The sequence below is a fragment of the Varroa destructor genome, unplaced genomic scaffold (assembly GCF_002443255.2).
Source record: "Varroa destructor unplaced genomic scaffold, Vdes_3.0 BEIS01000001.1, whole genome shotgun sequence".
Classification (NCBI taxonomy): domain Eukaryota; kingdom Metazoa; phylum Arthropoda; class Arachnida; order Mesostigmata; family Varroidae; genus Varroa; species Varroa destructor.
In genome coordinates this window covers 63,276,337-63,303,748 of record NW_019211454.1, presented here as the reverse complement: position 1 = coordinate 63,303,748, position 27,412 = coordinate 63,276,337, and the positions used below count along the sequence as shown (strand labels likewise).

At 39.7% G+C, this 27,412-nt stretch overlaps 1 protein-coding gene and 1 long non-coding RNA gene across 6 annotated transcripts in view; one reads left to right on the top strand and one right to left on the bottom strand.

Annotated features, from left to right (window-relative positions):
- Window positions 1–27,412, top strand: part of LOC111243321 (cytochrome P450 4V2-like) — a 183,979-nt gene that overhangs the window by 89,577 nt on the left and 66,990 nt on the right. Inside the window, exons 1-2 of one of the 5 annotated variants that reach the window (XR_015318400.1) lie at window positions 12,034–12,241; window positions 21,294–22,336. The exons of 2 other annotated variants lie outside the window; for them this stretch is intronic. Coding sequence is in view for 2 of the 3 variants with exons in the window: in XM_022788681.2 (XP_022644416.1) it covers window positions 22,090–22,336 (247 nt within the window). In the remaining variant the exon portion in view is untranslated. Of the gene's footprint in view, window positions 1–12,033; window positions 12,242–20,848; window positions 20,958–21,293; window positions 22,337–27,412 lie in introns of those variants that run through there. 2 more of the 5 variants (XM_022788681.2, XM_086976605.1) reach the window with 2 other exon arrangements.
- On the bottom strand, window positions 3,050–6,635 carry LOC147758954 (uncharacterized). Its single transcript, XR_015318559.1, has 3 exons — window positions 5,779–6,635; window positions 5,333–5,485; window positions 3,050–3,850 (listed from the first exon to the last, which is right to left on the bottom strand). It is a non-coding gene; the product is annotated as an uncharacterized LOC147758954 (long non-coding RNA).

Genomic DNA, 27,412 nt, shown 5'->3' with positions numbered 1-27,412 from the left:
TCAATTTTCCCTCCTCTCCACCCTAATAAAAATCTCGTGGCATTGCTACCGCATAAGGAAAACTGGATTGGAAAACGGGCCAGATGCATTATCATTTGAGCCTGTACGCCCTTAGGTCAATACTCTGATGATTTCGCGATTATTGTAGTACGATTTTGCCATTATGTCACTAAATATATTAAGTCGATCAGTGTGAATTGGGAGAACAGTTAATCTCGTTCAAAATGGCTCGAATTTTATACAGATATTATTTTATACGGATTTTCGTAATTCATTTGTATTCTTCGAAAGCTGAAATCGTTCATTTGGACAGATCCTTCAAACCCCTAGCAGAAAAGCATAAATAAAAAGATTCAACTAGTTTACAAATATGAGCTTTATATTGGAACTGCAGCGGCCGTATGTATACGGCCACTGCAGTTCCAAAACATATTACGTACGGTAGAGGCTTTACTATGAGAAATAGCGTGAAAAAGATTCCAGAAGCAACCGTTTACTTTATCATTTAAATAAATGACTTGAGCGAGGATTGGCAATAAATACGCAAAGGCGTAGGTCGCCTTTATGTGGTAACAGTGGCCCATTCCTGCACTGAGATGTAAAAACAATGTCCGTGATCATCGCAGGCAGTTAGGTGGACGTAACTTAACCAGTGGAACATTACTGAAAAGCAAACAGACAATTCCGATAGCTCATGGTGTCTATTTGATGATCTAGCGTAAGTATCATCCACAACAGTTTCATTAGTCCTGAGTTTACGGCTAAACTGTACTCTCAATAATTGGAAAAGACGAGGAATAAATTTTGCGTTAAAAAGTAAAACAAAGTTGAACCACTCGAGTATACAACAACTCTATGCCTAACTGTTGGTTATGGCACACTGTCATGGTAGCAGGGGCTACCGTTCGGGTCCTTCGGTTATCTAGCATACTCGACGAATGTTGCTTCCACAGATTACCATATTTTTTAGAATACCAGCAAATTCTTAATAGACCAATCAGGCATGACGGCGGCATGACTTTTCGAAATATTAGTGATTCTCATACCTCAGACCTCTATAGTGGCGTGTTAACTAGGTAACTATTCATAGTGGAATCCATAGTTCAATTACAAAAGAAAAATAGGACCTATGCTACGCAAAGAGCTTTAGAAGTAAAGTCTATTTTCGATTTCGTAATAAACAGTCTAGTCTTACACGCTTCAGAAGTCTGCGTCCTGCACGAAAAATACAAGCAGAGACGAATTCCGTAATCTTGAACATCTCTCAAACATACGTATTTTGCGTATTAGATATGGCAACAACGGTTTCCTCTATATTTCTGTTCAGAAAAAATACTTTAACAGCCTCAGGGCTTGCCTTGGCCTTATCCTACCATTTATCTAGTTTATTGTCGTGCATGAGCTCCTGGTTTGTAATAAACATTCTTATACGTTCGGTAGAAAATCGTATATTTGAACGGAAGTAACCACAAACCATAATTCTTCAATTCACTGGTTTGTCCTTCTAAACTGTTACCTAATTTCTTATGCACTGGCAGAATTTTATCGTAATGCGAAACGGGGGCTGCACATCATATTTATAGATATATATGATGCATTAGGTGAATATTTTTTTAAAACGGGTACTTTTTCTCCTTTCTCTCTTAAAGTGTAATAGTAACTTGGCGCTATTTAGTCGATCGTGTTCAATAAAGGTCGGAAATTTCGGAAGTTACTTATTTGTATAAACTCTAACTAAATTAGGCATACAATTAGAAAATGTGATGATTCGTTGTAAAAATGGCCGACAATTTACGAAATATAGCTGTGCGACTATTGGAAAATAAATTATCGGCAAAAGGTGAATGCGAACGTGAGCGCGGTTACAGATTAACAATGTAACATATACACATATGGCAACCACGAACAACATTACATAAAAAGTACGAGGAAGGGGTAAAATCTTGGTGAGACTCCAATAAAACAACGTGATGACTGTAGCAGGGTATCGGGATTGGGGTATAAAAGCAAACATACAACCCCCCAGTAGCATATGGTGTCTATGTAATAACTGCGATCAAGCTGCAATAAAAACTAACGGGTTCACCAGAGCAATAAATAAATTACCTAAGCCAGGCCAATGGCGTTACTCGACACAGAGTTGTGATGGAGTTAAGGAAGCAAAGTCTCTGCAAAAACGCAGCGAATATACGCTTAGTATTACAATAGGCGGCCGATGGAATAATTGCAGAAAGGCAACATGACTGATGAAGTACTCCTACGGGAGAACGGGATCGTTGCAGAAGTGGTACACGATAGATGGGTCGGGTAATTACTGGGTCAGCTGTTACAGTATCCGTGCTACAGTTAACTTCTTTTTTATTGGGTATTACATCGACGAGTGAAGATAGTTAATATCGAAGTAAAACAAACGCAAGACAAGGGCCCAATAGTTCACCTAATAATAATGATATATGCATGTTATATATAAAAGTCGGGTAAGTTAGTTTCACTGCTGACAACTCGAATGCATTGGAATCATCGATTGACTAGATAATTTCCGTTCCATACCATATTTTTCGTGAAGTAGGAGGTACATATTGATCTCTTATTTCTTATGCATGCATACCTTTTTGCCAAATAAACGTATCTTTTTCTAATTTGTAGATCGAAACCTTGACACTCATAGAACTAGCCTAGCTGCGATGCGTAGGCATAACTTTATTGCTGACTAAATATCAGTTCGGCTAGGAGATGTTTTTGCAAAGGTCACGGTCGGTGGTAAATACTCATCCGCTTATATAGAGCAGATTCACAATAGATACCTATGCAGTGCTTTTGTTATAGCTCCATCTCGGTTTATTTCAGTTTACCTTTCCGATGCTTAAAGATGAATCGTTGGTGAAAATTGCCAGGAAAGCGAAAAGCTTACGCGCCTTGCCTCTTATGATAGCCAACAAAGGGCCATACATGTTTGTACGTAATAAATAATAGCAACAAAGGCCAGAATGATAAAAAAAAAACCGTAGACGAATAGAAGGCCCCTTAACTACATGCGTACCAAGTAATAAGTCTTTATTGTGTCGAGCACATTTCATCATCAAAATAGCCTATTTATTGCGATCGTAGTGTTCACGGCTTGAGAAAAGATCTTCAGTACAGAAATCCTCGACAATTTGTTGTCAATAATTTCTTCGATCACTCTTAGCCTTCTTGCCACTGATGCGCCCGTCACCCTGTTGATGGTCGATAAACGCGCCGAGTCCCCGCAAAAGGGACGACTACCCAAAAAAAGACGATGTCGAAGCTACTGAAGATAAAAGTTGCATTGCGTCTGTTCCGTTTAGGAGTGCTGTCGTAACAGAATATAGTAAGCCCACGACTTCACCATTTCAGCGGCGAGGGTACATCAGCGATTACTAAACTAATCCTCGACAGACGGGTTGCCTGTCCGCAAGCGCTCACCTACGGACTACTACGACATCGCGATTATTTTTATTACACTAATCGTTGGCCGTCTCCTGTTGTAGAGCACTTATCGAGTACTCTCTGTTTACCGGAGGACGTCCTTGCCGCCGCAGTTGAATAGTCTTTCTATATTTTTCTTTCTTGAGCAAGCGATTGGTTCCTCCTTGTGTGAACTTGACCGTTTTCAGGGACACACACCATCCCTGGCGGTAGTCGTAGTAATTGCAGCGGCTTCAACAACGGCAGTACCGTTTGCTGTTGCTTGTACGATGACAACGGCCCATCACGATCCAGCCGTTACTTGCGACGTATTATTGAGCCGTTGCCACAGATGATTCATTCGCTGCCCTGTTAATGTCTAGTTGTCGGATGACATCGCTTCTTGCTAAGTACGCTGTCCTGCCTGAAATAAGAGCGATTTGTCATAGAATGAAGCAAACAGAAAGGGACCTGAAACCAACAAGGCAAAAAAATTTACTGCGTCCATCGCTATACTTTGCACTATATGCAGTAATCTAATTGGGCGAAGATTGTTGTTGTAACGGTGACGTTGGCGAAAGCAAAACTAGATACGATTTCCAAGTTAAAAAGGAGAAGAGCAAAAAGGGCATGATAAAACAATTGATTTCGAGATGCCCGAACCGGTTGGGAATAGGTTAGCAACGCGAGGACGTCCAATCGCGGAATGATACCGACACAGCGAGAAACCATTTATGCCGTTTTCAGTCCGTCATAGCCTGAGTAAAGCATATTGTGGCCGTAGTGTAGGTGCTAGTGTGGCTCGCCGTAATAACTCTTTACGTGAACGAGAAATAAAATCAAATGAGCGACCTGTGGTCCCAATAGTAGCTTAAGCGAGTGCAGATTTAAGATATTGTACAGAAATAATTGTTTCGAAGTATTTTTCAAACGGGTCTTTTTTACGCCTGGTTAAATACGTGCTGCTTTTAGCTTTTACTTTAACAGTACTTGTTGTGATTGGCCGTTTTTTTTCTTATCATTTTTTCATTCAGCTATAAGGACTACGACAACAGATAGAAATTTTTTCCGTTTTTTATTTCCGTGTTAACCATCCGACAGGCAATCAAGGTGATGTAGTATGAGATTTGGCAAACACTCATGTATACATGTGTCGTCTTCCTTCATGCCGTATCTTTTATAATTTGTTATACTAATATCCGTCAAGCGATCATCACCTTAGCCTCGTACATACGCTTAATTGTTCAAAACTAGATAAGGCAAAAAATCTCAGCTGGTTCTTCAGGCCAGATCCGAATTCATCTATGTAAACTCTAGTCTAGATGGTCAGTGCCCTATGGGAAGGTAACTGACAACGCACGGTTAAGTGCGGCTTGAAATAGGGGAGCTGGTTGGCTTTTGTTGGCTCTCCCAAAAAAACAAACGTTTCACTTTAGACGGCAGAAAACGGGTCTCACATTCAATTGATAATGTTCTAGGAAGGATTGTTGCCCGAATTCATAGCAAGCTTCCAGAGCAAAATTGCTTTCATCTATCATTCTTCCCAGCATTATTTTTAGTATGCTCTCGTAACGCTAGTTGAAGTATCACGGTGTCGCTGGTCCGTCGCACTCACTGACATCGTACCGATTCTTTGCCAACTGAGGCTGTGGGTCGCGCAAAATGAGTCGAACATGTTTCGGCCATTAGTGGGTCGCGTCAATAAATCAATTGCATCTGCCCCATAATGGCGATTGTCCAATGTGAGTGTGTGTGTATACGATTGCTTAGCTAATGACATAAACATGAAGGGATTTTTGGGTCCTAGGGACAAACTCTGGCTTTCTGCGAAGTATTTAGCGCGACGATAACAGCAGCAACAACAGTAGCGTTACGAAATGAAATCATTGAAACTAGTTGTACTAACCGGATAAGGCAGGCCAACAATTAATGATTATTCTGCTTCAACTCAGCGCCAAAATTTTTCATAGTGATTTCAATCTTCGCTGGCAGAAGCGCGTCGTATCGCAATAAGTGTCCAATCCGAATGTTTATCATCTGTCACTAATAAACGAAAGGGCTGAAAGAAATAGTTAGGCCCAATTAAAAGGACTAATTCTTAATTAAAGTAATTAAGAAACGTAGTACATTCAGTGGGTAACTGTACTGGATTGGAGCTAATTATTTTTATTTGGAGGACCTGCAAGCACCACACGGCGAGATTCCCAAGAATACAAAAAGCTCAATGTTATCCTTTCCTATAACGAAGGCCACGATGTCGCATTGGCGTGTAATAGGCCCTTCGATAGATCTATGCAATAGCTATGCTTACGAAACACCTATTCTTAGTTAAAGTTAAATTACTTGACTTACATTGACACGAACTCTCTCAGGGGATACGATCGCTCTGAATTTTGGCAGAATATTACGCCTGTAGCAAGTTGTGGCCTTAACACATGAGATGTAATCATTTCAGGATTATAGTGAACTACGTTATCTTCGTTTTGTTAAACTTTGCGTAAAAGTTCGAGGATAGGTTGCAGATTCACTTCCCCAACTTCGCATTGACACTTCCATGAGATAGGGTCCTGCAAAACCTGGAAGAGAAGCTTCGTTCTCTGGCGGGGCGTTCGTACTGGCCTCGCATATGTCGGCACGAGTTCAAATTATATTCTGTATAACTTCGCAACTAAATGCAGAGCTGTGATCGGCTATACATCGTAGCTCATAGATGTTCTTACATTCAAATCTCTCACGGCTTTATGTAACTTGTACAATACTGTGTCGTACATTTATATGTCCAAAATATTCAGATAATTTTACACCGAGTTATTTTGTCAATCTTGAAAAATTAGATTTTGAAAATCCTTTAAAATCTACTATAGCGATAAGCAAGCTTGGATCACACATTGCCACATGGTCTACAGAAACCTTTGTTCAGGTCAAGGGTGAAAAGGTAAACATGATTAAGCTTATGTACAATATATACATTACAGAAGCTGACATAGATCTTTGGAAGCTCTCAGACGTGCTTCTGTTTTTTCTGAATACTAATTGTTGACATGCGTTCGATGGTTCTATGTCGCGGAAGTTGCACAATAGTAAAGCAATGTGGCCTATTTCGTAGTTTCGTCGCTCACCCCAAATCGCTTGAGGGTTCTTTTCAGTCAGGGTGTAGTTGGTGAAATTAGCTAGTCGTAATATTTAGCTTTTGGCAACTTCCACAGTAAGAATTTCCGTCCAATGCGATAACTCGGAGAAAGCTCCTGTCAGTAAAAAAAGCTATCAGAAACTACTATCTGGAAGTATGAAGTTCCATGTCATTATTTCAGATAAGAGGGAAATAGCGCTAACCTAAACACGGAGTAGTTATGTTTGAATTGAAAGGAGTACATCTCGGACGATGAATTTCTTTCTATAAATGTTCACTGCCCATTACAATCAACATTTTGCTCTATGAGGTACAAGTGAAGAGTATCTTATAGGAGTACAAATCGTTTTCCTTTTGATCGGCACCGCAATGATTCGTTTCCTTGCGGACGAGAAGTCAGGCTGGATGGATGATCATGATTGGTATACAGGACACAACGATAATATGGGATATCCGTGTCTGAGACATTGTTTGTTAAATCGTTGTAGTCCACATTGGACACCTCGAATTACCGTGTTTTTGGCTAAAATTTGATGCACATCGTTGCTGTTTGTTGGATCGGATAGTTTTTTGAAGATGTGCGATGCTCAACGATACTCTGTCTCGGGGAACATTTACATTACAATGCGATTTTCTTCTCAAACGATTCAACACAATGCATATTCTGCTGATTATGTGTATATATATATATATATATATATATATATATATATATATATATATTGCGTTGATCGGAATTATATTATTACATCAACTGTATGTTATTACCACTCTTTTCCCGCGCACGGCATATTAATCATTTGTGAATGTATCTTATGCTTATTTCATGCTTCTACACAAGTTCTTTTTTTACAACAACAATAATCGTTTTGTCCTCTACAAACCTCCGAAGACGAAATGGAGAAACGCAAAACAGAGCTCCCTAACAAACAGCGAATCACCTACGTAAAAGTATCGTATCGCTATGAAGTATACTTTCGGTAAAACTTCTCAACGGTACAAAGGCGACAAAGTTTACAGTTTAGCCACCTCCACTTACATAGCTATCTGTTATATCTGTTATTTTTCTAACAGTTCGATATGTAGTTGATATACACACAGAATGAATACCGAATGGATATAAAATGTCAGCATGCAACAAACAGTAGCTGTGTGAAAATGTAAATCGGCTAATGTTTATGAAACGAAACCGGTTGCCTGATCTTGTTAGTGCGCTAAGTATATCACGGTTGTGACGTTTAACGTACTTCCACATTACGGCGTATAATAGTAATGACAAAATCCTCGAAGCCGCCAAGGCCAAGTCACAGAACAATGCAGAGAGAACAAAGAGACTCTAACCCTGACTCGTTCAGAACGTTTCTTTCGGGTAAATGCGCTATTTGAGATTAGTCAACAGTTTTGTTTTTTTTTTTAACGAAAATAGAGTGTTCGTGAGAACAGGGTACCTGTAGCCGCGTTCCTTTGGCTTCCTTCAATGACGCGGTCGCAAGCCTGAGCAAATAAGATGATATCGACCTCAAAGCTGTAAGTTTGCTACTTCAGCTAGGAAGATTTCCGCTGAATTTCGTGATGACCAAATGCGTCCTTGTTCCTGTTAAACACAAGAAGAAGGACAACTCCGCCTTTTCAGCTTGTATAGCTGAAGAGACAGAATACAACCCTTTCAAGCTGACGCAACATGGCGCGACTGACTGCACGGTGTCACTTTCAAACTTCAAAAAAAAAAACGTGCAAATATCTAATGGTGTAAAAATGGCGTCCGATATAACGCTCGAGAAATTTTTCCTCCTTTTATAAGCTTAGTATTAACTGTCAGCTAATACAGATCAACCGATAGAAAAATATTCACACATTTACCATAAATCCCGTCCATTGAAATGTACCTTTACTTCAAGGTAGCAAATACTGCATTCGCGAATAACGTTTCGAAAGGAGTTCAGCGCCTCATGGGATGTCCCGTTTCACGTGTACGTCCAGCAAATAGCTTTTCGGAAAAGCTGTCGCGGCTGAATAAACGGTAGTTTCCAGTCGTTTAAACGGTTTGGAGAAGTTAATCTCTTGCTTAAGAAGAAGTGTAGTCAGATTTCGCTACTTCAGCAAATCCTAGTTAGTCGCCGAGTCATGTCTAGACCCCTTTGAAAATGTTCTAAGCATACTTCTAGAGCCGTCTTTGAAGTAGATTGTCAGGCATGGCAGGTGACAAAAACTGCTCTCAGAAAGCGTATGAAATACATACTTTTTGCAGCCGAGAATAGAAGAAACACATTCGGCATAACGCAAAGTTGAACTAAATTTTGCAAACGTTTTATCAGTGATAAAATACAATACTGTCGCGCCAATTCGATACTGGAAATAGAATGGAAGTTCAACTACCAATCTTAATTTACTTGATATAGAAAATCGACTAATACGAGTCAATGTGCATAGTTATCTATACGGCAAAACAATACATAATAAGGAAGAGCCGAAGTTTAATTTAACTTTAACAAATAGAATATTGAATAGATTGAAATATCCAAGTTCAGCCGCCATAGATAAAAGATCATGAACCATCTACTTAACGACACTAGGGAAACGAAGCCCTGTTATGAGCTGTATGTATATGTGTTAAAAAAAAAAAGGTACTGATCAGCTCAAGACAAAATTGAAGCGAATCTTTTTTAGATAATATTTCTAAACTAAATATTCGCCCTTTCGATTAATCATCTTCTGTCATTTTTCTTCTAAGCATATAATCTCGTCAGTGGAACTTGAAACTTCCTGAGTGAAAACTTTCGACCATGAATTTTTGCGTGTCCCCATCAAAACTTAATTAATATCGCTGAGGGAGCTTTACAAAGGCCGAAACAGATGATAGTCTGATATTGAGGCTACCATCCTGCGAATGCATTGAAAGCTACCATTCAAGTTCTTTATATGTTTGTCAAATAGCTGAAAATGTCTGTAGTTTAGCATTGTTACGGCGGAATATGGCGCTTCTAGGTTCACTAGTTCTGGTTGTTTTTTTTTCAATACCTTGTATTGTAAACACATAATTTGACTTTGTTTGGCGTGGGTCTGGGCTTTGCCACAATTTTGGCTCGTTACTGTAGAGTTTTGCGGCGTTTCGTATTGAGAAATGCGGTCGCGTAAATTATGCTGTGCAAAACCGTGTAGCATGCTAGCATCGAGCTTCTTTTTGTAGCCAGCCATTTTAAAATGGCTTAAAATTGTGTGATGGTAAATGCGTAGTTTATTGGTAATACCTGTCTGTAATAGGTGTCAACCTAGAAAGTGTCAACTTTTATAACTTGTTTCGTAACTGACTGGCCAGGATGACGCGCATATCTTACATCGAAATTTCCAGAACGAAAGTGATAAAGTCATCTTTGGGCCGTCCCTTCCGATAACGTATCTTGACCGTGAACAGCACAAAGTTATTTATAGACGTAGACAGCATCTGTGTCTTTATCGTAATTTGAATGGTAAAATATTAACAAATTTTTGCGGAGATATCATTTATTTATGCCGACCTCAGAATACATATTATCTAAGATCTTAAAGCCATCTAGCTGGAAATACTTTTCCAATATATATATGCATTACTAACGGTAGAAGTTACGTATATATATATATACGTAACTTCTACCGTTCGTTGTTATGGGATGGAAATACCTGAACTTGTTCTCTTGAACCCCCCAAAAGATCTCAATGCTGCGCAACCTGTATTCCGACCTGTATATGGCCTGTTTTCCGCTGAATAGTGCAATTTCAGACACTTGGATAGTATTGTACAGCTTTATTAGCTGATTTGAATTTTAAGAGATGAAGTCCTGCAGTCTTATGTTTACCTCAGTAGTGCAGCTGCGATCCTTCTTTCAATTCTTAACGACCAGATTTCTAACGACCAGCAACACAAAAACTTTTCTCAATGACGTAATAATAGTAGTGACTCTCTGTAATGTCTCGATCGATATTATTTGAAAGCACAAAACAGCGAAAGAACACAGGCATGTAGCTAGCTCTCCGCGCTGCTACATTGTTTTGCAATGGCAGCAAACGGCAAATTTTTCAAAAAGGAAGGGTTTTTCTATTCTGTTAGACATAATTTTTAAAGAAAGTTGACATTACGAAAACAAGAAACAAGTTACTGGTATGAAATTGGTTAAAAATTCGTTAGGTGACGTTGCATGGATAACTTCTCAAATGTTTATTTTTAATTAATATCTGCGTTAATTTTTAAAATGTTCCACTAATAGAACAAGTATTGTGTAATGGCTGTCAACTGTAATAAAACCCGGTGGAGCTAATTAAAGCTCGCATAAGTTTTTACTGGTTTATTTCACGTATTTATTTAATAATTTATTGTTTTTTTCCAAATAATTAAATGAACTATTCTGAAATGCACAATATTGCGCACTCCTTTGTAGGGGTGCATTTCTTGCAAAGTATATTTGAAGCTAAATTGGATGGTTAAGTGACCAAGCTAATATATTACAATGAAATTACACTGCAGGTCTAATGCAGGTTCTTTGCACTTAAATTTGAAACTTACTTTCAACGATACAAGTTAACGATACTTTTCGAAACTTCTATAAGCATTACTTTAAATTGGGCACTAAGTTTAAAGGATACGTTTTAGAAAGTTAGGGAAGATCGGATTTTTTGGACCACCAATCTAAGTGAAAATGACTTTACAAAAAGGAGTCGTAGTTAAGCGATAAATAGTGGTATCAGATGTTCGAAAAGTAACGCATTTTCATCATTCTCAATTTAAATATAATTAAGCATATATAGTATTAACATATATGCCTCATGTTTAAGAAATTGTAACAGCATGTAGAAATTTAGGCAGTGTTTCCGACAATAAAGGTCAAGCCAGAGAGGAATAATTTTTCTCAATAAGTGATTGAACTTAATGTCATAATGCAATAACCCAACCTTTTTAGTTACCAGCCCTTTTCAACGATTATAAATATTTGAATTTTATTTTTTTTACCTTGTCTCGGTCCTTCCGTGCTGTCATCTCTTTTTTCATTCTCTCGTGCCTGTAAATGTCCTCGATTTCCTGACAAGGCGAATGAATAACCTGGAGCGAGCCGGACTCTTGAAAACTGGCGCTTCGAGGCTGAAGGCTTGTGTGCTTGGCGAAGCCTAAAACAGTCTTTTCTGCGGGGTGGCCATTTCGATGCCGACCCCGATAGAAGAGTCCTTTTAACCAAGAACACGAAGAAGCAGATCTCAACGAAGCATTTCCGGGAAATACGACGATCTCACGTCCAATGACCTCTGTATATGAACACAGTGAAGCGGGGTGCTGGAGACACAAAGTCGGTTAGCTGTCGGCGTCAAGTTCGCGCGCACATCTTTGAATTTAAAGCGAACTAGAGAGAAAGAAGTTGGATTCATGAGATGCGATTGGTCGAGAGATAAGCCGACCAACAGTTAGAACTGTTGGACGAGATGACCCTACACTCGGAAGGTCCGCACTTTGATGCTTCATGGACGTCAGCACGGATGTAACTATCGACAAAGTATTAATAATACCACCAATGTGCTGTGCAAAAACTACAAGATCCAAAAGGATCTTAATCCATTTTTACAACTGTGCACTGTTTCTAAGAGGAAGAAAACACCTTTACTTTTCGTCTGTAGGAAGCTTTGCAACTTATGTAATGTTGGGCCGCACGCACCGTTCTCTGTGTAAGTTCATTATCGTTGTTGTCGGTACTTGCTTTGTCAGTCATATAGTCGCCATGGTATTGTTGAACGCTACAAGGAACGTATAGAAAACAAGAGTCACTTTTTGATTTCATCTAGTGATAAACGTGCTGATGAACCGTCCAGCTTATTTTATATATTTTTAGACATCAGCTATTCGTTAAGAGTGTTTTGATTTTTACACAATTATACAGACACGCTAGCTATGATATCCGTTCTGTTACAGCGAACCCACTGCACTTAAACACGATAGGGCATAGAAACTAATCGTTCAGGGCGTTCCAAAACTTACCTTGGGGTTTGTATGTACATTCATGAAACGAACATACCTACCTAGCTAAAACAATCTTCCCTAATCTCCATATACTTAGCACATAGCTTGCCCTAAACGCATAGCTTAATCAGTCGAAGCCAAAGCTGCGCTTTATTCTATTAAGTAAATTTTCACTTCAATTATTTATGGCATGGTCTAAAGAGGCTGAAGAAAAATTACTATTTTGGTGCAACCCTACCGCAACAGCCGTGCAGCATTAACGTGTAACGTAACGAATTGCTTCGAATGTGTACTCTACGAAGATTCGGAAATCGAAATTATCTAGAAAGGCGTCTGTCAGCCGCATAGGGTGTGACAGGATAAAAACACATCTTCAGTACGCCTTACGTAAGCCTGGATTCGTGAATGATTAACATAAACATGTTTAAGTGAATCTAACAAATTCTGAGGAGTCCAATAGCTGAGATCAGGACGATACAATATTCCGGTAGGATTTTCCCGTCATGCTTGCATAGGCTAATTATTTCTTTGCATTTTCCACATCATAATACCTTAGTGGTAATTGATTAGAACTGTCAGATTAATAATATCATAATAGTAATATTTTTTTAATTTATATATATATATACGTATATATAATACAAATTTAAATAATAAAAAAAAATAAGTAATAGATTAGATCCACTAGAACCAGTCGTTTCGTTCGAGGTAGTAATGCTTGCATCACTTATTGTTACGACTTTGCTCCATTGTATATGCGCAGTTCAGGAACCGACAGTTACCAGGAAGTTATAGAATTGAGCCATTATATATTGCTATTACCACGAAGCAACTGACTGATTGAAGCGCGAGCCATCTATTGTAACGTTTATGTACAAGCCGCAACCCCTCATGCGTCCCTTCAATAAATTCACAGCGGAACCAGGCATCATTGGTATTTTTTGCAGTTTCTGTACGTGTGCGGGCATTCGCTTGCGTTTCTGTTACGATGGTCTATGTCCGGCCAAGGTGCTTTCAGGACTGATGCCATAACTGGAAACAGCTTTTACCCTTTTAGTCAACGAAATCTTATTCTCTGCTTCTTCACCCATCAGCAGTATTGTCAAAGCTGTTGCTGCTAATGTCATGATCGCTGCGACGAATACTTGTTATCTTCTGTTTGAAGATCAAGGGCAAATGCGACCGCAGTGCAATTTAAGCTGACTTCAACGCGTAAAACTAATGATGCAGAAACACTGTCAACCAAAATACAGTCATTGCAACACAATCAAGCATCGCAAACGGGAAGACGATGAATCGAAATAGGCGAACGAACAAGGCGTGATATTTATTCGTAAATTGAGCGACTAGCTGGGACAAGGTTTCTTGCTATACCAATGCACAATAGGTAGTACAGATACTGTATGACATAATGCGGTACAGGCAATCAACTTCGGGAACGCTAACATGATCGCAACTAAATATGTAAGCAAGTCAATGAAATAGAAAATATTAATAACGTCAATTTACAATTCATTAGCTATGATTTTTGGGTACGTCACACTGATTTCATTCGCACATTACACATTAAACGAAACGCGGAATACCCCCTTAGGGCTAAATGGTACGATATTTTTCCTATCACACATATAGAGATTGGTACACGTCGTGTTTTCTTCTTGATAATTCTTAAAAAGAATTGGCTAGAATGAGGACATTTGCTTTGTCATAGGCCAACACTGGGCTATGCGAATATTCGCCATTACTTAACCTATCTACAGTATCAATTCTACATTCATTCATGTAAACTACACATTTTACACACTGAACATTAGATCTGGCCAGGCAAAAATATTTTGGGCGCTCTTAAACATGAACGCTAGGTGTCCATACGGCACGACATGCACGTAACAAAATAGAACAAAACATATTTCCGAGTTGCGCTTATCACCGAGAGTGTTCACCCATCAAATCATGCTCACTCGCGTAGCAAGCAGCGATACGACCTTGCATGGACTCTTCTTTCTACTGTGGATTTGGCTTTGTCTGAGCAAAGAGATCCATTTGTGTGCCTGGTTGACTAACGTAGTCATTATTTCTATTGAAAACAAAAACTCGAGAAAGGCAAGAAAAACACTACACTGACGTACTTTGTTCGCTTGTGACTTCCGAGAGGCGGGAATACTGCTGGGCATGGCTATTTTCCCAATGGAGTCGTGTCTTACGGCACGTCACCGGTCCTTGAGTTCGCCGCAGATGAATGGCTCAGTATGGCTAAGTAAAATATACCGACCGGATCATTATTAAAATTAATCGATAATTACTTTCCTTATCCAAGCACTGCGGTTACGATTCTCCATACTTTATGTACAACGCATTATAAAATATGCGAACGTTCAGAGGCTTAGATAAGACTTCTGCTGACGTAAGGTACTTCAAAATATGAGCCGGCGAAGTTATATTCAGCTAGCACGAGCTGCATGCAGTTTGGGAAAAAATGTTTTCGCAAGAACCCGATAGAGAATCCATAAACAGAAGCAGCTATTAATTACTATATGTGAAGTTAGTTAGATCTTGCTGTTCATAAAGAAGCCAAAAGGCTAAATTCGTCAAAAATATATAATAAACATTTACTCTTTATTTACAAGCAACTGGTGAAGTTCGACGAAAGATTTCTGACGACTTTATGTCTGCCCTGTACTGGGCGCCTCCATGCGTGGCAAGAGATAACAAAGCCGGCGATCTGAGTTAAGTAACCTAAATAACTCATTACATTATAAAGGATACATAATTTTTTTAGGTGTTTAAAATTCAGCCGATATTTTTATGTGTGCTTCTTCTTGACTAGTGAAAGCGTCCATCAATCTTAGTCATCATTGGTATATTTCTTGCTACTGCGAGGGTGTCCTATTTCTTTATCCTATTTTATTTCAACAACTTATTGTCTCAGTTCAGGACACTTCAATGCAGCCTCCCTTGGGAAGTTTTGCAATCTCTTTCCTTTTCTGAATCATGTTCATTTCCTGCTTGATTCGCAAAACCAGCCGGTCCAAAGGTTTCCTTTACGCTGTTGCCACATAAGGCCGCTCTTATTGAATTTAGGCTTCACTCCGTGCGGCCGACATTCGTAGCCTATTACCGAGTTTCAGGTCGCTAGAGTATCACTGCGAGACCTTCAATCGTACTTTTTTTGAGCAGCGGTCAGCTGTCATCGGCCATTGGCTAGTGCATGGAGGTCTGAGATAGTGTTATAATCTGAAAATCAGCACGGCGGTCCCAAACGGTGTACGGCGACTGGAGAAGCCCTATCTTGGCTTGCGTCGCTTTCCTTGTCTTCACTACATCCTTCAACTTACCCGCCCGCTATTCTCCGTTGATTAGCAAAATCAGTATGAAACGGAGTAAGTGAGTTTGCCTTCCTTCGTACTTGTGGGAGTACTTTTCACTATGCCTGCAGGCATATCAGCTAGTCTGCTAAAACTAAGCTAAGCACTGCGTCTGTCATCGGCTGAGTGCAGACGCTGGAATTAGAGTGAAGTGTCATTTCAACAGGGGTAGAGCCGCGCACCGAACGCTAGCCACGAGAAGATACGGAAATGAAGGACCCAACTGGCCATTTTACGTTTTAGGGACTTCATGGGTAAACGTTATCGGCTTAGCGCGGCAGCGGTGATGGTAGTGAAGGAAATAGTGATAATTCAATTACAAAAACGACGGGGACAATTAGCCTGTGACGCGACTCGGACAGATTAGTTCCTCCTCGATGTTCGGCGGTAAAGCATCATTTTAACGGCACTCAAACTGTCCCTTTCGCAGCTAAAGTGCTTGAGAAAAGGCTGAACGGCATGACATTCGGGCTAGGTCTTGCTCTTTAGCCTCTAATCTCATGGTGTTACTGGGGCAAAATTGCAAATGTTGCATAATTGCGAAATCGGAAGTTTGAAACTGAGAGAATGAACTCTTAGATCTAGCAATATGGTACATAAAGCAGCTTTCTATGCAAATTCGCGCTGTACAGGCAGTAGTTGTTGAGTGACAGCGTAGCTGGGTGCCGGTTCATTTGCGGTGTACAATATAACGTGAAATGTAATATTATAAAATGTGTACATGTTTTAAATTGCAACAAGTCACTGTCGAAATTGTTACCGCGTTGGATATAGTTAACGGGTACCACATACGTTCTATCTCACGAGTCGCTCTTTTACCTACTGTAACAGTAAATTTTCAGCGTAGGAATGATAACGAGACGGCCGGAGTAGAATGTTGTCAGACTCCACAATTATGTGTATGCCAACGATGAAAACGCGACAGTTTCTTTGAAATTAGTTTGAAAAAGCAACCTGGCTAATTTTACCATTTAAGAATAATTTTTTGAACCCTTTCGAATATACTCGGCTAAATTGCGTGAAGAACTAGCCATGTGAAGGCCATGGAATGAAGGGACTCTAGTTGCACCTTTTGTATATTTCCAAAAAACACTAACACAGCAACAGTTAGTAAGCAATGCTCTCCATCCCGATGGCTGTTCCGTTAGTACCAGCGCGTGCGTTTGCGGGAAGCAGAAGTGCAACCGCACTTGAATCCTTCAACCTCAACATATCCTCTTTCCTGTCCTCGACCTTTACTATTTACAAATAAGGATTTCATTATGATAAGACAGGCTTACAAATGACTAGGGAGATTATTTTTATTGGAAATTAAATAATTAGCCATTGCACATGTTATATAAGAAATGATGTTGGCAAACGAGTCGCATTCACGGTGAACTTTTTTCATGGGAAATCAATCAACTTAGGCCTGCTATTGCTGTTCTAATAAACCTAATTCAATTCATCTAACTGTTACATTGTGTAACGGGCATAGTTATCATAGTCATTTGCACTAGAACTGTTTATAAAAAGGTTTAGAGATGCATCCATGCCGCGTTGACTTTCGTTGGAACTGTTTAAATATGAACCTTCCAGAAGCTAGCAGAAAGCTAAACGTTACTACTTACTTTGAAACAAATAGCTTGGAACTCGAAACATTTATAAAAGGCGGCCATACTCAGCTACGTAGATGACCCATTATCACGTGCGGTGTAGAGGCCCTTGCCAGGGGTGGAGTTCCTGTCATTGGATCACTTGGGGGTGGAGTTCATAGGCTATGACCAGGACTTACAGTTCGGCTTCTAAAAACATTTTTTAGGAGCCAGCGTCATAGGTGTAACGTCTTTTGAATGAAGTTAGCAGTACATCTTTCGCCTACACCGCAGTCCAGCAGAGGGCAGCGTCTTCGTTTTGGTAGACATAGGCAGAGGCAAACAAAGAGCAGTTAGAATAACCAGTTAATAGAGCGATATTTTGACGTCGATCGGAGTTGGCAAATGCGGTTGCAATATACACATCAAATATAACTTGCATGGCTATGAAACCCAATTTGGCACAGAAGTGTAACAAACGGATTTTAAGAGACCTAAGCTGAACTCTTATCAGAATATTCCAGCTTCCAAAATAGCACTTTTCATGTAGAGGTTTTAGATTTCCCAACAGCGACGTTTCTTGAAACGTATAATTTAGCTGAAGATGAAATTGAAGTCGTAGAATTGTAACTTAGCTTCTGACGAAAAGTGCGTCCCTGCCAGGCGCTGTTGACCGTAACAGTTTTACCGCGGTTTATTTTTTTTTAACCCTTTTTGGAAGTTTATACAACCATATTTACCTAATTTCACTAAAATCTCTCTGATCATTTTCAGAGATACAATCTGACCCAGTAATACATAAACGAAGTACGGCCAGAGCCGCTGGGATGTGTGTTCTTTTTGGCAACTTTTAGGTTAGGCATGGGCGGCCTACAACTAGATGTTCCTGAATTCGAAAGCTATGAAGTCCAATATTAAGACTGAGCGCAAGAAAACTTGGTCTAGTTCGACCCGTCAGAGCATAGAGCGCGTGATTGGAATCTACATATGTCTGCGTTTATTAAAATATATCAGATAATCATGTCAGAATCCTATAACGCGACATGTCAGCTCAGTGTTTTTACGCGATATCAGCTTGAAGCAGCGTTTCGTATTATTCAATACGCACAAATTATTTATGATGAGATGAGTATATTCGGCCTTAGTAAGCGAGCATCCATCCACACGCGTCCTTTAGATTTATCCAATGGAGTTTGAGCCTCTTAAGCAAATTGCTGAACACAATGTTATTAGATGCACCTTTTTTCTTCGTCTTAGGCCATTTAATATAGTATATCTTATATAAATAAGAAGAAATATATTTAAGCACGTAATTTTTTACCTTTTATATCTGTAATGTAACGTACTAGAAATTGTACGTTGTATTACAGGCAGGACTGTACGTAGAAAATTCTGAACATAACGTTTTAGAATGAAGTTAAACGAGGAAGCAGATACAGATATATTGTACGTCCAATGAATTCATGTTTTGATAGCGAGGCCTAAAAATATTGTGGAACATTCAGATCAAACAATGTACTTGAGGAACGAGTAGGTTCAGTGAAGCAGTTTCTGATGTGTTTCTGATTTTCAATTGTACATTTACTTGCCATAAAGGTGGTGGTGTTTCATTCAGGAGGTGAGTTATTTCCCTAAGACACAAACATTGCGGTAATATATTTTGGTATATGGTACTAAAGCAACACATAATTCTCCCTGACCTATTTATATACGAACGTTAGACAAATAGATACCATTACGTACAAAAGGTATAAAGCCGTTGCCAATGTTTCCAAAATATGCGAAATAATTTCTCCAGTTATATCACATACTTACTTGCTGTTTGTCGAGGTTGAACGATCACTATGGTACACGCTATTATAAATCCATGTTTATACGTCTACTTAGACAGAAAAAAAGCCCCAGACCGTACTTAGGAGAGATGAATATACCTATTATTAGATCAAAACGATCAAAATAGTATTAGATACATACTATACAGTACCAGACAAAGCACAATTCAGTGATGTCTGGTTTGCATAATGCATTTGCCCTCAACCTCCAAAAAAAAGCCACAAAGCAATTGCAAAATCTTCCGACCTGAACAAGAGCTTAGAGGTACTATATACGTACGCCAAAGTAGAATACTGTTCGACTGACATTTTGCAGCGAAGAAAAGCTTCTTTGACACCGTAATGTAAAACGATTGTCTTTTGTAATTTTACTTTTCTGTGATTACTCGTTGAATTAGGCTGCATATTATTTAAGTGTTATTTCACAATAACGCTTAATCAACAAATACTTAAATCTAATTCTAAACCGTTTGTCTTGAGATAAAGGAGGTGCATGAGTTATTGAGTCTCCGTGGGAATTTATGAGATATCTTTGCCCATGTATATGTATACATACATATAACGCGATCATTTTAAGTGGGTGACAAGTCACAGGAATAACGGTGAGAGAAGTTTGTAATGAAAACGAGATAAAAAAATTTATAGAGAACAAAGTAACAGCCAACATCGATGTATATCATACAGAAGTATGAGCCAATACATTTACGCATGACCGAGATACCCAAAGCTATTTCCTTTTATAGTCCGCTTGCTGGGACCCGGGTGAAGGATTCATAATTTGTTCACGGACAGATGGAAGCACGCACTCTGATGGTGAAAAGCACGACAATACCGACTAAATCGCTACCATTTTTGCTACTTTTCGTGTGACTTGGAACCGTATTGAAAGCACATTTCTAAATTCCTCAACGAGAAATTGTGGTTGCTTCTTTTTTTTCAGCCTCAGCTTGTACTTCCTGACACTCTTTTTCAAGCCTCCATCTTCTTGTCCTTTCTAGATTTTATTTTTTTCGCATAATGGTTCCGAAGAAAGGTCATTCCTGTTTTCCGTGCCTCTGTAGACCCGAGTATATGATCAATAACGTCCTTAAACATGATCCAAGGACCTTCTGGCAATGTTTCATACCATGTGATGCACCCTGTTTGTTTCACTGAACGCGCAGAATACGGATACGTGACGTTGCCTTTTCCCCATCTTTGTTATGTAGGTTTGGTACTGATCATATCCAGCCGATAGCTGCGTGCTATGGTAGCTGAGATCGCCGTTGTTGTTGTCATACTAGGCTGACAAGTCTGACATAAAATACCTCGTTTAGTTTCCTGGTCTACGGTGTCCCGTTCCTGGTTGCGTCCATTTTTCCTACGACTTCCGTACGGTTTCTATTTGGGCCGTCGACAAATCTATAAACTAAGCTAGACATTGTTTTGCTTTCTTCCTCCACTTTAAGATCCCAAAGTAACGTCTTGGCGAGAGCGAAAGTCGCCTTGGTAAGAATTTGCTCTGGCTTCTAACTGTTATAATGTTTAGTATGTTGATATGGTCAGCCGTTTCAGACAGAACCCTGGCCTAATCCGTTCACGGATTCTCCGCTTTTGGCTCACACCGGTCGCAGACCTCTGTGCATGAGGCAGCCTAACTTCATGTAGGAAAAGGTAGCTGTCTTCTGAACAATCTAATAATGTTGACAATCTTGTTGACTACCACAACGTCTTTAAAAGTACAACATAGCAGAATGGTGCGAGCTGCCCCGCAGTGCACCATCAGCAAACAAGCAAAAGCCCGCCTGTCTTTATACCGTTACTTCATCGTTGCCACTGTCAAGGTCGTATAGCAGCAATACTGACGTCGACGCCAGCCTTCGCAATGACTGGTCGTAGCTGTCGACGCTAATCACACAGTCACACATAGTTCTAATAATGGTAGCAGTTTATTTACAATTGTTCCGTCTGCTGCTTTTCTGCTTCCGCTTTCAATTGTCTCCCTTTCAGAGCGAGTCGATCAATTTCTCTACAGAAGAACACCAAGTGAAGAAGTGCGGAAGATCTGCAGCAGTAATAATGGGAGAGACTAGTCTGACAGTGGATGCTCTTAATCGTACGGCAGAAACAGCACCGTCAGCCAACAAGACGAGCAGGAATTAACCTGGACGAAGCAATAGCAAATGTGTACTAACGGGTAATTCCTGCTAGCGACTGGAGTAGCAAATGCATGAACGACAGTCACAGTAATATTTGACAATTGACACATTGTTCTTACCGCATGCGGCCGCTGTTCAAAAAAACGGTTATGGCCTGGAGAATTGTGGTAAGGTGCGGACCCTTAGCAAATTGAAGCTTCCTCTGTGGAACGGTTGTGATTGTACAGTGATAGTATCTTGAAGGATAGCGAACGGATTATACGAAATGAAGCAGTTTGGATGCATGAGATAAACAATTACGAAAGGACACAATACATTGACTGATTAATTTCGTGTATAAGGATCACGGAGTTCTCGTGTGGTGACGAATGTGTAGATGCGGACATAACAATAAACAGAACGAAATACCTGTGAACCGTAATTGATTACCGTAATTAACTGAAAATAAATAGATTCAATTTAGTCATTGCAATGGTGTCATCGACGTGAACTAAGGAATCACCGTTAAGTGGCTTGTAAAAGCGATTACAGATCAAACAAAATCCCTGTTCGATTTTCTACGCTAATTTAATGATAAAAGTATACCCATTAAGGGGTCTAGCTTAGGCCAGTGTGCGTGTGTAGAGTTCTCTGTTCGGTATCTCATCATGGAGGCAATACGACAAACATTTGCTGGCCTTAGCGCGATTCAGAAGACGGCTGCAATGGTACTGGTAGCAATATTCGCTTCATATTTGTGTCTCTTCGCACACCGTTATTATCGAATATGGAAAACGCTTAGGAATATGCCTGGTCCTTTTTCTCGGGGATTGGCGGGCTACATACCGCCAGCATATAATATATTCTGTTTAGTTCTACAACATACGTATGCTGAATTCCTCGAGACTTCGACAGGTAAGTTTGTTATTATCTTTTCTGACACGTTACTATACGAGCAGACTGTAAAAATGAAACTGGATTTCGTTTACGTGATGCTCTCTTTGGGAAAATTTGGGTTAATGCCAACTTTATAATCTCTAATACTGAAAACAGTGTGCGAAAATCTCTATAAGGAAGATTTTAGTATTTGTTGGTATAATCAGTTGGTTAGTGTTCTCAACTCAGTAGTGATAGAACTCGATGTATCGATAACATCCATTTGGGGGTGCTTTTAAAATAGACATGTTAGCATATACTACAAGCATGAGGAAACCTCATTTAGGATAAGTACATTTTTTATTATGAGAAATTACGTTCTTCTTATTATTTGCGGGAAAGGGTACATATAGAGCGAACGCATTAAAGACATTCACACACTTCTTTATAGTGTTGACGCGATACATGAAGTAAGACTTCGACGATTCTGTGATAATTAATTGTTTGGTTCGTAAATCCTAATTCAAGTGAAACCGCAAAAATACGTTGTTATGCGTTTCATTTTAATTGTTTTTGGATATAGAGCCGTGTTTCCCTCCTACCGTCTCTCGTAGATATCTAAAGTTAGTTGAATTTTTTAAGAGAATTTGAGTGGTACTTTTCATGTACGATCAGGCATTATCAAAGCCCACTTTTTAGGTGGGTCGAGTATGTGATTCAACCCCGATGGTTGGACATGCGTCCGTTGAGACTACAACTCACTAATTCTCAGTTTCCCGGATCTTCGTTAAAGTGTACTTCGGGTCGGTGGAAAATAGTAGCAGGTGCTATCGGATAAACTGACCGGAGATGTCTAAAGTGAGTTTATTTCAACGAGATTCTGTACTACGCAAAGCTTTAAAATGTATTTAAGCTTTTGGCATTGTATTTTGATCGCTTGTAATGTTAAGAACGAGGTGACTTCCTGTATGCTGCAGATCGTGATAGCCAATTTTACTCATATCCGCCTGGTATTAATCGAGTTAAACACGTGCTGACGACAGACCGTTTTTGCAAAAAGGTTGGTTTAAATTCTACAAAAATAAGGCTTTTAAGGAAAAAAAAAAACGTTTTTTTTGCCTGCCATGTAGAAGTACTACTTACTTTTGCTATTTTTAGTATTTCGACTGCAGAAACTGCTTGCTGATTTTGAGGTTTCTTGGACCAAAGTACTTTGGGCATAGGTTTGACTTATAAGGCCTCCTGTATTGTCTCATATTTTAAGTATAATGAATAGCTGCCTAAATTACCGCAACTTTCATATATTAAGATCTCACACCTGTTTACTTGAGGCTGCATGTTTTCTATCGATTTCTTCTGAATATTCTGTTGATTTCCATTGAATATTTTCATCAAAAACAGTATGAACATATCTCTCCTATTTCGGCTGGGATATTGATTCAAATTTTCTCCGCTTTATTTATGACAGCATCATATATATATATATATAGTCATTTTGTCGCTAAACAGTCACGTTTCTCCGTAAGGAAAATCCTCATGGAAACCTATCATTGCAACTAGAATACAAATAGTGTATTTTTCGCTATACTGCCACTATTTGTGTTAGTTCGAGCCTAACGCAGGCTTTAATCTTTTCGGTCGCTCACGGACCTTTTCGATATCCGACAGTTGAGCAGGATTACAGTTGCTGTGTTGTCCGCTGTGTTCTACATTGTCCGAGTGTCCAATAGTAGCACGACCTACTTTAGGTTCTGGCATTGAACTCGATTGGTCGCCACGTTCATAAGACACATTTTCTCTAAAATGGCATTGCGATCCTGGTAGCGCTGTCTCTTTCGTGCCTGTCGAAAGCGAAAATTCAACTTACTACTGCTGACCATAAACCTAAGAGTACATTATAATAGATGGCAGCAATTTATATAATAAGTCGGGATATTACACACTCATCACACACTGCGTTCTTCCAGCATCGAAAGCAACATCTCGTAAAATCCAGCCCGCCATACAGATCTTCCAGCTTTCTCCCCCGCCCCCGCCTAGTTCTTACGCTCGTGTTTGCTGCTAGCTGCCTGGTTAGAGAAAAGAGGGGTCCAATGAAGCGACATGAGAACGGTGCTCTAAATGAAAGCCTGCCCAGACCCCTCCACTCGACCCCTATGTATTTCTTTTGCTTGCTTTCACCGGCAAACAGACTAATGTAGGCAGTCGGTCAGATCCTACTACGATGCGCCCCATTATTCTTATGCCATATATAGCTTGCCACTTACTGCTAAGCAATACGTTGCTATCGGTCCTCCGTTGGGGCGTAGAAAACGGAGAAATTTTGCTTGTCGTAGTGGAAGTGGCATCATCTCGTTGAGTTTATGCATTCTGTGCTCTGTTCACCGACCCCTAACGATGCTGGCTTGTGGGCTCTACTAATGTTTTTCTCCCACTAGTGAACATGGTGGTCGTATGTAGCTAGGCTGTCTAGTATATTAGCTCTGTTACAAGCAGCATCGTACGTTCACTTGCGAAGACAGAGTAAAAGCACTTATCTATGGGAATGTGTAGTGTAAAAGTAAAAATACTGATAGTGTAGTTCTACGCGACACCTTATTTCGTTCATATGGACAGCAAATACTTAGCGTGTCATAAAAAAAACCTAGTTACTATTTTTTCCCATACCGGTTCTAGCGTCGTGCCCTTGTCTGCAAGTCCCTGATCTCTAACACCATGCAGAACGTCGTCCTAGGACCCAATGTACTTCGATGTCTAACAGTGCCCAAAAAATTAGATAAGGCTTTTGAGAGGAAAAACAAGTTGTGAAATCGCAGAATGACTTTAAATAAAAACAGATTTCATGCAATCAATATAAAGCACATACGTCCACAACTGTACTTCCGAAATGAAACGATCGAAACTCTGATCAACGATCGTGAAAATATTTACAACCTCTCAATATAATGGAGATGATGGATACTGTTGCAAAATTCGCAGTAAATATTATAAGTATGTGCTGCGACTGTGTTCCACGGCATTTGCTTTACTATTCACTTACATCACAGCTGCGCAAGCAAATTCCGAGTTCGCCGTTAAGCATGCGGTTACGTCGGTCGGGGCGCCTTTTCTGGCTAGACAAAGGTTTTATGGCAACTGAAAATAGCTACCATGCTTAATGTTTAATTACCCTACCTTTAACGCCAATAATCACCACCTGACCATTTTTGTCTTTCTGTAGCCTTTTTCGTGCGAAATGCCAGATACACACATAGACAATCTTTGACATAACTGGCGCAGTGGCGGCAAAGAGTCGCAGTCATCAAGATGCAATGACTTTCACATCGTTTTACCCCGCGTATCATCTGAATGATCCCGTATGTTGTTGGCACCGCACAGTAACCTGGATAAAACGCTGGAACGGATACGCCACTTGCCGCCTTACGTAAACCTCGCCACACATGCATGCAATTGTATGTAGTTTCGGGTATCCAAAGCGTTTCCTACGACCCGTTCGCCTTCGCAGACCCTACTTACCCTCTCCTGTTTTTCGTTGTATTCAATGGCAAGATATGAAGCGCCCAGGCATGCCTTCGCTAACTCAACGTGACGGGTCACGAAAATTGCTTACATTTTTTTTCAAAGCAGCATCTCATATATCTACGCTGAGCTAGCTAATCGGCCCTAGGAACAACGCCTCGACGAATGGGGAAACTGATGAACAACTGAAGGTGACACAAGCCGATTAGAAAGCTAGGATACTGACCGGATGTAGCATTAAGTTACCCGGTGTGCCGGCATGATGGTGCCAACGAACTTTACTTTGTGGAGAATTAAATAGTTCCGATTGGCTACGCGGGGCTGTATCGAACACCTTCCGGAAAGGTAGAAAAGGACGAAGGCGAACATTCAGAGGGTGGGAGTCGCTTATTGCTATATAAATGGCCGTGTGACTATTCTCTGCTGCTTCAAATGCAGGCTACAGCGCAATGTTCATTGTGTTACATTAAGTAGATGGATTATTTGACAAGCTGCTACAATAAGATGGAGCGACAGATGTAGGAAGTGTTGAATTGTCAAGATCTGCGGTTGTTGGATTACGACAAAATTTGCGACTATATGAGCAAAATTTAATTATGCATTTTCACACAAGTCTAATTTAAAATTAGTAGATAGTACAGGGGTACACTTCGGATAAAAAAGGCTAGCAAACGAAACATCGACCCTTGTAGCGCCAGTTTAGTTTCAACGGAAGTTGTCTGTTTTCTTAACTGCAAACATTTACTTTTTTCATAACTGCAAAACTAATTGTAGTAGCTCTTTTTGCTACATAGAGAACTCGAGTGTAAATATTTGTCTAAAAGTCACTTGCTCTAAACTGATGATTGTTCCATAATAAAAGTTGCTTTTCATTTTTCGTTTGGTCGAGCTTAGTCGAGAAATGAAAATTTTCAGCCCTGCGTACAATCAATATCTGTACGTTTGAAAACAGCGTAACAATGAATCCCATCTCTACACACGTGGCCGGAAAACTTTAGGTTAACGATAGCCAGGCTTCGTTTACAAAATTAAACATGCTATTTGAAGGAAGATTTCTAAGATATAGCCTTGCGAAACCCCTTATGGTCACACTCAGAAGATCTGAATAGTCTGTCTCAAGCTCATCTATCTGAACCGAAGATATGCCTGGAAAGAAGACTGCATTTTCGTCTGTAGGACATTGATGCTGTCACTGTAATCTACGTCTAAAATACCGACACGCTTAGTCCAATAAAGTACACCGTGGAGAAATACCGAAACTATTCTGATTGAAGGTAGTCAAATATATATATTTCTGTTTTAATTTTATTTTATCCACTCCGTCGAATAACTACTTTTAAGGTTTCGCATATCTAACTAAACTATAATAGATCAGATCGAGCATATTATGAATAATAGCACAGCATTCTTCTTGACTGGATAGGTAAGTACATCGTTTCAACCTGCTTCCTTGCCTGGAACATACTTTCGAACGAAATTTTTGCTTGGGCCTAACACCGCTCCACCCAAAAATGATAATTTAAAATTTGGTTTATATGTATCTCCCGATATAAACATCTCCGGTTCTATTATACTAGCAATAGTATAAAAAAGCTA